Raw genomic sequence first — 14,244 nt, 5'->3', positions numbered from 1 at the left:
TGTCATAGAATGTCCTGCCTTTTGGATTCTTCTGATTATTTTCCCAGGCTGTTATTTAACTTGTTTATTTTTCATCTTCTTTTTCTTATAAAGTGTAACGGATCTGGAGGCTTGATTGGATTAAGGTTAAATATTTTTCTCAAGAACACATTTTAGGTACTCTTCGTGTACTTCCTACTGCATCACATTACGTGACATACGTCTCATCTCGCTATTAACGATGTTAATAAGATGGTTAAGGTGTTCATGACCAGACTTCTCAGTTATAAAATTATGGTGATTCTCTTGCTATCAGCAGGTAATCTAGAGAGAGATTTTGGCATCATTTGAAATCAGGATTCCATTAAACCTTCCATATAATAGTTTTAAGATCTATTTAAGATGTAAAATGAGATTTTCTGTTCTGTTGTTTTTTTCTACATATGTTAGCTGAAGTTCTGTAGAGAAAGTTCTCCATCAACTTGGGGTTATTTATTTACCGTAAAACGTGGTTTCTACTCAAAGACACCGTACTCTTTTCCTTTACCAATTTTCAAATTAGGGTTAGGGTAAAAACCACCTCCGGTGCAAACAGATGTTATTCTGGGGCAAGAGTAGGCATTCTCTCTCTCTCTTTAATATCCTTATCTCCTGGATTTTTATATATTCAATGTGATTCAAACTACAGTTATTATTTTTTAAGTTTAATTTGTTCTTTTGTTGTTGCATTTTTTACTAATACTTTAATATATACTTTTCTCTTTAAATACCACTATATAGTCATCTTCTTCAGGTATTAGCTGTTGGTTCTCTCCTAGCAGCAGCAATTAAATTAGCGTAGTTTAGCCTTCTTGACCAACTAGCCCATTTTAGTCAATCATACTTTTTGGATGTTTATCTTTCTACTCCACTATTCAAATCTTCAGATTTAAATGGTGTCCTTCAAGTCTCAGTAATCAACTCTGAGGTAACATTTCTACACCTTTTTCCTATCTTTGGCTTTCTCTTAAACCCACAGTTACACTTATTCAGTGCTTACCAGCAGTACTTTCGCTGAGAGTTCCTCAGTCATCCTTTGGTTGGATAAAGCCTGTCCTCTAATAGATTACTTTAGAAGAGCTAGCTCCTGAATGCCAAATTACTTGAGTTCTTACATGGGAAAAGCTTTTTCTATAGTGTTGATACTTGGAAAGACCACTTGGCTAGTTATAAAATATATGTATTTTAAAACTGTATTTGTTTCCTAGGGCAGTTATAACAAATTACCCCAGACTGGGTGGCTTAAAACAATAGAACTGTATTCTCATATTTCTGGAGGCCAGAAGTCTGATAGCAAGTGGTTGACAGTGTCACGCTCAAGAGAAGACTCCTTCCTTGCCTCTTCCAGCTTCCGGTGGCTCCAGGCATTCCTTGGCGTGCCTTGGTTTGTAGACACTTCCTCCAATTCATGTCTCCTTCTTCACATTCTCTTTGTCTCTGTATTTCTGCATTTCCTCTTCTTATAAGGATACCAGCCATTAAATTTAGGGTCCACTCTAATCCATTATGACCTCAGCTTTACATCTGCAAAGACCCTATTTCCAAATGAGGTCACATTCTGATGGCTCAGGGTAGACCTGAACTTTGGTAGGACATTATTCAATCCACTATACACCGTTTTTTCTTGGTTAAATGGTATAAACTCTTGAACTGGTGTGACATCTGTGTAGGCATGTGTTGAATCTTGACAAAAAGGCTTATAACCTGATTTTCTCTTCTTTGTAAGTAGCTTGGTCTTTTTGCCTGGAATGCCAAAGAACATTATCTTTAGAGTCTCATAAAAGAACTACGACTTATCTCAGATTCAGAGTTGGCATTCTGGGCAGTTGTCTCCATATTATGTCTCAGTGTGGACATTTAGGTTCTCTTTATTTCAAGGACATTTTCTTGAATCATAATTTTAAAGATTAGTTCTGTTTCATCATTTTGTTTTTCTGTTGCATGGACTCCTAATTATGTATGCTGACTCTTCTTTCACTGGCTTCCATGTGGATCACTTTTACTCTGGTCCCTTTTATGTGTTTACTTGTTGCATTTATTTTTTGTTTTTCGTATTGCTTTCTGTGCTTTTGGGCAATTCTGTTGTCCCTTGTGTATCCTGTGATTTAGTACTAAGCCTTTAACGATTTTGTCCTTTTTTTTTTCTTCAGTTTCTTTCCTGTGTTATATGAGTTCCCATTTCATATCTTCCTATTGTTTATTTATCTCTTCTTGTCTGTTCTTTTTTATTTGTTCCATAGCATTCTTTTTATTTTTTTTGTTGCTTGTTTATTTTTAACCATGTTGCAGTGTTGCATTATAGTCTTAACTCTGTAGAAATTTTCAAGTAGCCTGAAATGTTTTAATCGTCATTCCTTATGTTTTCTTCTTTTTCAATAGACATTGCAGTTCTATATTTCTTATTTTCTGTGGAATTGAGGGAAGGGTGGTAGCAGGACAGGGGTTGGGGTAGTTCTCGGTTCACGAGCTTTCTTTTCTGTTAGTGTGAGGAAGGCATTGGCTTTATTAGTAGGCATCTTTTTTTGTTTGTTTTCACATTTTTTCATTCTTGTTTGACCCTTTCTTGTTTCAATAGGGCCCTTACCTTCAACCCCGTCCATCTTTTTAGTCCTCTTTGCCGTCTTCCAAATTGTCTCTCTTAGAGAAACGTCCTAAAAGATGTTGTACTTCATCCAGTATGCTCTTGAGACGTCACTTTTGTTTCTGTGTCTTCTCCAAGCCTCCTTTACTCACTGCTTTGTTGCCGAGTCTCAGGCCTCCTTTCAGTAGTTCTCATTTTAGATGGGACCTTTCCTTCCGGGGAGAGATTCTGGCTGTTGCTGTCTGAGTTTGCCACCACTGACGTCTTGGCAGTTCCGTGAAGCTCCTGCCATATTCCCTATACAGGGTCAGCTGCAGTACTTACTCTGCTGGTCTTTGGTATTTACTCCCCTTCTTTCTGATAAATTTGTGTTTATAGCTATCCTTTGTCTCCTACTTATTCTTTAGGTAGTAGTTAACTGTGTTTTTGTTCTCTTTGTTGCTGTGTGTGGTTTTGGAAAGATGTGTGAGAAGAATCTGAGAGACTGCCATCAGCTTGGGGAACTCAGAAACCTAGACTCTGTTCGTTTTTTAAATTTTTTTCTGCAGCCAGGAGTAAGTGGTAACGTAGCTGCCGACATTGCTAGCTGTGGTGGACTATATTTTATCTCCCAGTGAGTGACTACTAGAACAGTAATCTCATTGGGATATTTCTGAGTAAGTTTGTTTTCTTGTATAGTTTGGTAGTCAGTAAAGAAAACTTCCAAACCAAGAAAAACATTTCAAGCCATCTCTGCAATCTCCTCACCTTCTTAAAAATTTCTGGTCTATTTTGAAATCTAGTGCTTTTTCTTTTTATACTCTCTGATGTAGCAGATATGTAAACCTAACTCACTTACCTCTTTGACTGTTTTATATTTATAAAGCTCATTAGGAAATTGAGCCAATATACAAATAATTGAAACCGTGAATATATCAGACGAAAAGGTAGTATAGAAGAAAAGTCATTTTTAAATTTTGAATTATGTCGTAGGTTGCCACAGGTTGGACTGCCCAGGAATCAGACTTTGGGGTGGAGATTAGAGTGCAGGACGTTTACTATAGAGTGCTCTTGGGATCAGATTTGTGGAAGGGAGGGAAGGAAGTGGGACAAGTTGAGTTGCAGCATGGTCCCAGTGAAGACTCGGCAGTTCCCCTGCATGGAGCTCCGGAGCCTGGGCTTTCTTAAACCAAGGAGTTAATAGTCACTGTTTCTGGTTGGGCAGGATTGCATAGCCTCTTTTAGTTTTGTCTTAATATGTGACTGTTGTAAAAAAATAAACATATTACTCTTGTACTCAGAAAACAGAAGCTTCCTGTTTTGGAAAAAAGTATGAGTAATTCTTCGGCAGAAGTTTTTTTTCAGTCACTCTTGGTACTTTGAGTTCTGGTTTTAAAAGCTTCAGTGCCATTACTGGCTATTACATTTTCTTTCCAGCTTGGGCGATGGTAGACCGTGGGTCAAATGTGAAAGCCCGCACCTCTTACAATGAGAAGACCCCGAGGATCGTTGTGTCTCGCTCACATTCAGGAATGGTCAAGCAGGTTGCTCTTCAGACTTTCGGAAACCAGACTACAATCATCCCGGCGGGTGGTGCTGGTATGTTCCTACTCCCCTGCGGTGCCTGTGCAGTGTTCCCTGCGTGGCCAAGGCCATGTCAGGAGGCAGATTTGGTTGTCCCGTCCTTGGGAAGAAAGTGAGAATGGACAGTGGGCTTTCAAGACAGGCGTGGTCTCCTACTTGGCGATCTCGAGAGCGGGATTTCAGTCACACGTGCCTCCTCGGTAGAGACAGTCTCACAATAGAAACAGTCTCACAATGGTGATTTCTGTTCCTCAAATACTACAAAAGCCTATTTCTGACATTGATGGTTGCTATATATATGATCTGATTGTGAAATAATTGTGCTATTAGTTTAACTGTAAGAATAGCAAGGAGAGAAAGCAAGATCCAGCACATCACAACGCTTTATTTAGCAGCAGGCTGCCAGGAATCATCAGAAGTGTTATTAGAATGGCTAACCCCTTGGTCACTGTTAACGCCCCGGAACTCCTCAGCTTTCGTGTCTGGGAGGAGCCACAGAGTCTAGTGCCCATCCAGCTTAATGTCGATTCTGTATTATTGCATTCCCTGTGTTCCAGCTCAGGGTCAGCTGACTTCTTCTGAAAGGCCCGATAGTAAATATTTTAGGCTTTGTGAGTCACATATGATCTCTTTTGCATACTATTATTTGATTTTTTTTTTTTAACCGCGCTTTAAAAATACAAAAAAAAAAAAAAAAAAAAATCTATAGCTTGAGGGCTGTACAAAAGCAGGCCATGGCCCAGATTTAGCTCATGGGTCATTTGTCCACCCTTGTTTTGAGTGTTGTTTAATATGACAGAAGTGTTTTAATTCAAACAGATAGCAAATTATAGTCAGAAACATTTGTGTTTGAAAACCTTTTCAGCACAGTAATAAAGGGAAAAGTAGTGCTTTTAACCTTTAAGCCTAACAGTTTTAGTTTACTGCTGACCCATACGTGTCTTTCTTAACATGGCTTTATTGTTTTCTTACAGGCTCTTAGGTTGGTTAGGAAAGGTGATATCCAAAATGCCCAGTAGGAATGGGATAAACTAGATTTTAGACCCAGTTTCTTCTGGGTTTGTTTTATTTTATTATTTTATTTTTAAAATTCTGCCTCATTACAAAAAAGACTTAAGATAGTAGCATTATTTTGTGCTTTCTTCTTTCAAATCCAGCCTTCCTGGAGACTCAAGGGAAACCTGTGGGTGTTTAGCTTTAGTGGAATAGTCCATAGGAAACGATTCATGTTGAAGGTATCACCCTGTAGAAGACAAGCACAAAGTAGATTTAAATTTAAAAAATTATAGGCGTATATTTGTTTATATTTGAGAACAGCTTAATAAATTACTTTGCGGTATTTTTTTTTTTTTTTTTGCTCATTTGGGTTTAACGTCTGCACTATTACTTTAAAAAAAACCTATTTTTTAAAATAAGTTTAGACTTAGCAGTTGCAAAGATAGTACAGAGAGCTCCTGCACACCCTGTGCTGTTATTTTAACAATGTACTCAAAACAGGAGCTTATCCTTTCTTCAAATCTTTCAGACAGTAACCTAAATTCTGTGTTTATCTTGTAGGTTATAAAGTTTTAGCACTCTTGGATGTGCCTGATAAGAGTCAAGAGAAAGCTGATCTATATATCCATGTGACATATATCAAGAAGTGGGATATATGTGCCGGCAACGCCATCTTAAAAGCCCTTGGGGGGCACATGACTACCCTGAGTGGGGAAGAAATCAGTTACACGGGCGCCGACGGCGTTGAAGGGGGGCTCCTTGCCAGCATCAGAGTGAACCACCAAGCCCTGGTCAGAAAACTCCCCAGTCTAGAGAAGACGGGACATAAATAAGCCGCGCTGGTTACGGGCCGCAGCTCCTCCAGAGCTGAACGGTCAGCCTGAAACGCTGGAGGCGTCAAAGCATCGGTGGAGACTGCATGGCGAAGGCCATCCTGAACCTTTTAAAGTATTTATGAAGCATCAGAGACTTATTTTCCCTGTGATAGGATGCAAGATCAGGGAGAATGGGTTGCTTCCTGTCTCAAGTATTGTCTTTATTTTTGAGACTATTTTCGTACAGTTGTCATACACAAGGCGCATATATATATATATATATATATATTTGTGAATTAAAATCTATAGTCGAGTCTGCATTGTTGTGAGTCACCATTTTCACACAATATCATGAATCTTCACTGTTTGTTAGTACTTTCATATAGAATTGGGCTGAAGAAAGGATTGATTTTGTGTAGATGTTTAATATTACTTTACAATTATATCTCATTGAAAATAAAATAATTGGGGGTTTTTACCCCTAGTTCAGATGGAAAGCACAAGAAGCTACAAATTCATTAATATGCAACAAATTCTCTATTTATCGCTTACCGAATATTTCTTATGGATTAAAATAGAAAAAGCTTAAATTGTTTTTTTTCTTTGAAATTTTAATAACAGGTTCACCAGCTAGTAGAGAATATAGATACATGATGGTTGCGTTGTAACTGTAATTTCTGTGTGTGTGTGTTTTGTTTTGTTTTTATAAAGAAAAGTGCGTTTGTACCTCTGGGTTCAACACTTCTGCCATCTTGCTGGTAATTTTCATTTGCCCTATGGACGGTGCATGGTTCCATCCTTTCCCTCTTGACCGGCATTTAGTCTTTAACTTGTAAGGTCTGGATCAAGGTTTCAGGGTTAGCATTAGAATTTGGTATATTTTCTCATTAGGGATAAAATATGCTGTATAAGGCATTATAAAAATATAAATGATCCTCTTATTAACTGAAAGTTATTTGACATTACGTGAATTGAGCTAGCTTTTATTATTTTCAAAAGCCTTGTTATAGTACTTTTTAAAAAATTTGCCAGGTTTGTATATAGAGATTCTCTCATTATCAAGAATAAGTTAAGGTTGCTTTTGCCGTGGTTAGTTTTACCATTAATAAATGGATCTAACCTAAACAAACAAAGTATTAACTTTTGAGATACTTTGTATCTGCTCTTCATATTAAAAAAAATGAAGATTGAAGTTACTTTTTGATGAATTTTTTTCCAGTTGAAGTGTGCAGAATCTGGTTGGAAGAAAGGTTGTGACATATTCACTGTGTCACTGTAATTTGAACCTTGCTTTGTAGGATATCTTTCATTGGGATGTCTGATCTCTCTCAGTGTGATAGCTGGAAATTTCAGGTAAACAGTAGCATTATTTCACGTGACTTTGCTATGGTTTTATTCCATAACACACTGATAAGGAGAGGGATTTCTTATGGTTTCATGGTTTCTTTTCTTTATATCTTTCTTCCTTTCTCTCTCTCTCTTTCTCTCTCTCTTTCTTTTTCTCTTTAAATTTTTTAACCCTAAATCAACTTTCCATTTATTTTCCCATCTTGGAGGTAAAGTTGACCAGAAGATGGGCATCCCCACCTGGTGGAATGTGCTTACAACTTTAGGTTTGCAAATGACACTGTCCAAGGTCCTAATTCCTCATTGGGGAATCGGACCTAGTGTGATACACACATTACCACCCCGTCTCTAGCAACTGGTCACCAATCTGGTAGGGTAATGGGCCTTGATAGGTAGCGTTTTGTTCATGAAAATTCATTCAAAGTTTTGGTAGTTGGAACACTTGATATTTAAACAGGACTTAGGAATTCTGAGCAGAATATTAGAGACTGCATCTTTCTTTGCAACGAGATGAGGAAAGCCTTTTTCTCAGGAGGGATGGCAAAGGAATATGCTGTTTCCAGAGTCCTGCGGTACAAGCATTTGTTTTCATTGTAATGTGTCAAACTTAGGGAAAAGGGACTAGCGTATTAGGAAATGGGGCTAGTTCTTATTAGCAAGCGTGGTGCTTTGGTTTCATTTTTAATTTTATTAAACCACATGTAGATAATGACTTTGTGAAGGGCTTGTGTTGTGCGCAAAAATTAAGATGCTGGCCGACAGTTAAATGCGTTATTTTTGTGATTTGTTGGGTATAGTATAGTACTGATGATTTTTAAGTGCTTTTATAAAAATTTCATTTTAAAACATTTTGTTTCTGAAAGTCAGTATACATTATAGAACTAATGTAAGTACAAAGAACAGTATTTATATTTATTTATGTAAGACATTATTGTGCCAGGACATACCGGTAAAACACCTTCATGAATAAGTGAGACAGATAATATCTCCCAAGAATGACATAAATACAGTTATTTCTAAAATGTTTACTTTTAGTGATCCTCACCTCCCCAATTCCTTGTCTCCCTTTCCCTCATCTTGACACTGATAACCTCAGGATCCATCAACTGTCCCCTTCCTCAGCCCCTCTTTGTCTCTACCTTGTTCCCTATCACCCTAGCCTGTTGATTAATGTTCTCCTTTTATTTCTGTTTCTCTTTCTTCACCAGTATACTCTTCCCCAGCACTTAATCCACGATTTCTCTCGTAGACCTACATCCCACGATTGGTTGCTGAAATCTTAGGGCAGAACGGAGACTCTAGTAAAGTTCCGACGGAGAGAGTAGTCCTGGCAGAGTCCTAGCTGACTATTACTTTTCAAAGACTCCTCAAAAAGTAACGGAAAATCACCTTCAAAACCACCAAAGTGACTGTCAAGTGTAACCCAAGTCCTCTGTCTTTACAAAGCGTTTCTTCTGACCCATCCTTCAAAGAATGAAAATGCAGAAAACACAAGAGTTGGCTGGCTATGCCTCCTGGAGAAAACTTGCTTTTTCTATTAGTTTTCATATGGTATCCCTATGTCAGTTGAGAGTATCAGAGCCTACAAGATGGGTCATATTTGTCTTTGTTATTCAATTGTCCCCTTTCCCCAATTTTAGAGTTTTTCTTTGATTCTAAATATTGAATTTTTAATGGCTGTATAATGAAGTAACAAGCGTCTTGGTCTGTGTGTTTTAAGTAGTAATTGTGCAAATTCTTCCTGTTTTCTGGGTGCTTCCTTTGAATATTGTGCAAATTGAGTCAGAGGCAGTGGGAGGGGCAGTGGCTAAGAAAAGACTAGGGAAGAAGAAAGCCCAGGGGAAGGGTAGCCAAGGGAGGCCGCCAAGCAAGCATCTGCCCTGTCTCAGATGTTTAATTCAAAAGTTGGATTTTACCCGGGCTTTGAAGGTGACAGCTGTCTCTCATAGCTTAAACATACGTAAAGAAAGCTGGAGTGCCACCCCCTATTCCTCAGAAAAGAAAATATCCAGCTTGCCTCTCCTTGATAACAGCTTGAAAATGGCCTTCTGGAGACAAGCTCTGGCAGGTTTAAAACAGGGACAGTTTGGAATCTAGTTGCAACTACTTATCTTGGCTATGTGTTGACTGCTTGTGGATAGAAGCAGTGATTTTTCAGTTTAGATCTTGGTTGAATTTAAGACTTATTTAATTATTCTCAGCATATGCCTACAAAAGTCTGCCTTGTAACTGTTGTGTAAAATAAACCTATGGTTTCATTTTTATCCTAAAAAAAGTTGTGCCTTAACAACAGGGCATTGTATGTTAATAAGGGAAAACAAAATTTTTTTTAATAGATGGGGAAAACAGGAACTTTTGCCATTAAAATTTAAGTTCTTTTAATGTTTTTAATGTTAGAGTTGGGGAAGATTCATTAAAGTTAAATAAAATTAATATAAAATTATTTTTGCATATACAACTAAAGTGCATTTTTATAAGAACTGGCATGTTGATGTATATAGGTCTGAAATGATACTTCATCCTTTGGTTTTTAATTTGAATTAATAAGACCATGATAGATTTTTTTTAATTTTACTCTTAAACCATTTCAGTGTGCCATTATATCTATTCTAGTACTCTGAGTCACTTTGGTTCTAACAGCTATTTATGGTATCATGTCAAGAATTTCTTAATGTTAAAAAATACTGTATGTATGTGACATAAACCAGGATGGTTCCTAGATCGGAGAGGGTTCGGATTAGCATTTACTAAGAGGGCAAGAAGAACTGAACTTTGTACTTCAAAAGGAGGTTTTGGTTTTATGAGGTGCTGGTCATAATAAGTTGTTTATTTTTATTTCATCAAAGCCTAGCAGGTGTTTGCATTCCAATTTACCATTGATAAAGGCTTACAGGGAAGCTTCTTTTTTAAAAATTATTTTTAAAAATGAGTGATGAATTAATTCTGTGGGAAAATGAGATTTATAAATATTAGTTTTCCTTTAAGATAATATAACCCAAACTTTCAGAAGTTAAGGATGATGAATAATATTACAACTTGTTGTGTATTGTGTTTGTAAGGGTTCCCTAAAGTATTAAAATGCAGGTAATTTGTGTAAATTGCAAAAGCAGAAACTGTGATGTTTGATTAGTAGTATGTTGCATTAGAATTCTTTTTGAGGTGTATGTTATACATATAGTAAACTATTATTCAGACTTGTTCATCCTGTATTTTTTTTAAATAGGAGATACAGCACCCCAAGTCATCTTTAGATCAGCCTGCAAAGAGTTCATCTATCTCCCCAAATTATCTTTTCTAAGCCCTCTTCGTCATCTATGTTCAGTTAAGTTGGAAATGTCTATAGACTTTAATTTGTGTGTAAAATATGGACTTCAATTTCCATTGTGCCCTTGCATCCACCCTTGGCGGTAGCCAAAACTAGCTTTACAGTCTAACAGGAGAGACTGTGTTCTGCCGTGATGAACTGTGGTGTTGCCAGTGGGTTTTTTTCCTCTTTTGATGGTTTTACTTAAGCTACTAAATGGATATACACAAGCAGTTGAGTTTACACTAACACTATGAAATGGTATTTCCCGTCTGTGTCCCTGCCGCTTCAAACTTGGATGTGGTGTGTCTTTTTTTTTTAATCATTTTTCACTTCCTAGTCAATCTCTTATAATGGGCTAATGATGAGAGGAATTAAAATAAAACTAAATACCTTTGAATACCCCTTCCCCTCTCACACACTGAAGGCTGTGGAGGAACTAGACCATTTCCTGTTGCCAAGATATGCTTAGACACCAGAGTTTTCTTTGCTGGGCATGCTATCCCCTGCCTCACCCACACCACCTAATTTAAGAGGGTCCCGACTTCAGCCTCTACTGAGAAGTAAAGGTAAACTCTCCTCCCTCCAGGTTTTTGAGCAGGCTTTTTGGCGCCTCACCTGTAGCCCTCACTTCTGCATGTGCTGTTGTAAACTTCTTAAGGACACGGATGACGTCTTGGTGATTTTTGTACTTCCACCTCAGCCTCGGCAGCTACCCCAGTGTCTGGAACAAATTAGGTGCTTAATGTCTGTCGAACTAAATGGAATAAAGGGTTTCTACTAGCATCAGCATTTCTCATGCCTCAGTTGTGTAAGCTGGTTGTTTGGTTTCCTCTGCAAATATTTATGTTTTATCACCCACACACCCTAAATTATTTTTTAAAGTTTTGTTTTCTTTCCTTCAGATACTACCCCATGGCCAAATAGCTCTAGAAAATGTGGTTGCCTCCGATGAAATGATCATCCCAAACTCTGCCCCTGGATACACTTTGCCAAACTGAAATTTGAATTTTCTGAATAAATTGGTCATGTCTGAAAGATGGTGTGCTGCATCTACTTTTTTTTCCTTTTTTAAAAAAATTTTTACTATGGTAAAATACACATAACAAATTTGCCATTTCAACCATTTTTAAGTGTACAATTGGGTGGCATTTACATTCACAGTGTTGTGCAAATATCACCACTATCCATTTGCAGAACCTGTTCAGCCCAAACAGAAACCGTGTGCCCTTCGGACAGTCGCTCCCCATCCCCCCGTCCTGGTAACAACTATACTGCTTTCTGTCCCTGAATGCTTCTGCTTTTTTTAAACATCTTTATTGGAGTATAATTGCTTTACAGTGATGTGTTAGTTTCTGCTGTATAACAAAGTGAATCAGCTATACGTATACATATATCCCCATATACCCTCCCTCTTGCGTCTCCCTGCCACCCTCCCTATCCCACCCCTCTAGGTGGTCACGAAGCACTGAGCTGATCTCCCTGTGCTATGCGGCTGCTTCCCACTAGCTATCTATTTTACATTTGGTAGTGTATAATATGTCCATGCCACTCTCTCACTTCGTCCCAGCTTACCCTTCCCCCTCCCCGTGTCTTCAAGTCCATTCTCTACGTCTGCGTCTTTAGTGCTGTCCTGCCCCTAGGTTCTTAAGAACCATTTTTTTTTTGATTCCATATATATGTGTTAGCATACGGTATTTTTTTTCTCTTTCTGACTTACTTCACTCTGTATGACAGACTCTAGGTCCATCCACCTCACTACAAATAACTCAATTTCGTTTCTTTTTATGGCTGAGTAATATTCCATTGTGTATATGTGACTGGATGGGTTTTAATATACCTGCAGTATTATTTGATTTTGCTGATGCTCTGCAAGTTCTCTTATCCCCTCAGATGTCAGCCTATCCTCATCCAGGGCCATGTAGAAACAGGAGGTAGGGATTTGTTTGGGGCAAGCGCTTCTCTGGCCTCATAAGTTTGCTGTTTTAGGGCAGTGGTTGCCAACCAGGGCATCAGGATCCGCTGGGAACTTAGGTATGCATCAGAAGCAGTGGTGGTGGAGTGGTCCAGCAATCTGTGTTTCATGCTGATGCCTGCTCACATCTGAGGAACACCGGTTTGGAGTCCAGGTTAAATATAAACCCCTAGGTTATCTTTTTTTTCTTTAATAGAACAGCTTCATTGAGATACTACTTACATACCATACAGACCGCCCATTTAGAGTACATAATGCAGTGGATTTTAGTATATCCACGTAGCTGTACAACCATCAATACAATCGCCTTTAAAACACTACCATCACCCCCAAAAGAAACCCTCTAGTGGTTCCTCCCCCATTTTCCCTTCAACCCCCAGATCTCTCAGCTCGAGGCAATGGCACTGATTTTTTAATCTCTGTAGATTTGCCAATTCTGAACATTTCATATAAATGAGATCATACAATTCGCAGTCTTTTGTGATTAGCTTTTTTTCACTTAGCATAATGCTTTCAAGATCTATCCATGCTGTGGATGTATCAGTAATTCACTCCTTCTTAAGACTGAATAATATTCCATTGTATGGATATGCCACATTTTCATTATCCATTCCTCAGCTGATGCATATTTGGGTTTTAATTTGGTTTAATATTAAAGCTCTGTAGTGCAAGCTCTTCCTCTCCTCATGGAAAAATATCTACACGTGACAATTTTGTATGTACACACATTAGCATTCTGAATTAATATTTCAGTACCAAGTGGACCACAAGTATTTATGAAGGTTCTAATTACACAGCTTTCTCCCCTGATGGATTTAGAGTTTGTAAGGCTATTCTTAACGCTACTATCACTGCCACTAAAACAGAAATGAATTGAATGTGTGGGATTTAATCTGATGCTTGTTTTCTGAGTTTTCCACTGTGGCCATCAGCAGGGGTAGCCCCATGGGTGCTGGGGGCTGGTGTCCAGCTGCTACTCAGCTCTGGGTCCTGGGCCAGTGCTCACTTATGGAGAGCTTGCATGTCACCTTTCCAGGCCTTGGGATTCCTGATCTTTCACGACACACTGGAAGTTCTTGAGACATTGTGGCCCCAAATGTTTGACTCAAATAGTGCAATAAGATCATGCCCGCCTCCCCTGTTCAGTAGCATGTCAACAAGGGGATTTGAAGACTGTGGGCAGGAGACGTATGTGCCTAACAGGTGGACAGGGAATTCTGAACTAAGACATATACACCTGAAGGGGATGCCAGATGTCAGGGAGAAAATATTCAGAGGACTTTCCTCTCTCAGCAATGCATGGCTGCCATATGAAACTGATACAAAGTCAGGTGACTAGTCTCTCCACAGGTTGACATTATCCACAAAAAAGGCCACAAAAGTATCTCTCCAACTGAAAAAAATATTAATTTCTAAGCAACGGATAATAAAGGATGCCTCCAAGAATTTATTGGTTATGGACATGAAACTCAATGTAACATGTTTTTGCATTTTGGAGATTTATGTTCTTAGAAACAGCTGATACAGAAGTCAAAGACATTAAATAAGCAAATTCATAATTGGATTTATTTTTTTAATAAATTTATTTATTTATTTTAGGCTGCGTCGGGTCTTCGTTGCTGCACATGGGCTTTCTTTAGTTGTG

At 38.2% G+C, this 14,244-nt stretch overlaps 1 protein-coding gene across 1 annotated transcript in view; it reads left to right on the top strand.

The window, feature by feature from the left end:
• BPNT2 (3'(2'), 5'-bisphosphate nucleotidase 2) overlaps positions 1–11,662 on the top strand; it is a 31,786-nt gene extending 20,124 nt beyond the window's left edge. Inside the window, exons 4-5 of the mRNA XM_068525545.1 lie at positions 4,016–4,177; positions 5,720–11,662. Coding sequence (XP_068381646.1) covers positions 4,016–4,177; positions 5,720–5,991 — 434 coding nt within the window. The 3' untranslated portion in view covers positions 5,992–11,662. The remainder of the gene's footprint in view (positions 1–4,015; positions 4,178–5,719) is intronic.
• The last annotated feature ends 2,582 nt before the right edge of the window (positions 11,663–14,244 follow it).

This window comes from Eschrichtius robustus, chromosome 17 (assembly GCF_028021215.1).
Source record: "Eschrichtius robustus isolate mEscRob2 chromosome 17, mEscRob2.pri, whole genome shotgun sequence".
Taxonomy (NCBI): domain Eukaryota; kingdom Metazoa; phylum Chordata; class Mammalia; order Artiodactyla; family Eschrichtiidae; genus Eschrichtius; species Eschrichtius robustus.
This window is presented reverse-complemented; position numbering and strand designations above follow the sequence as displayed.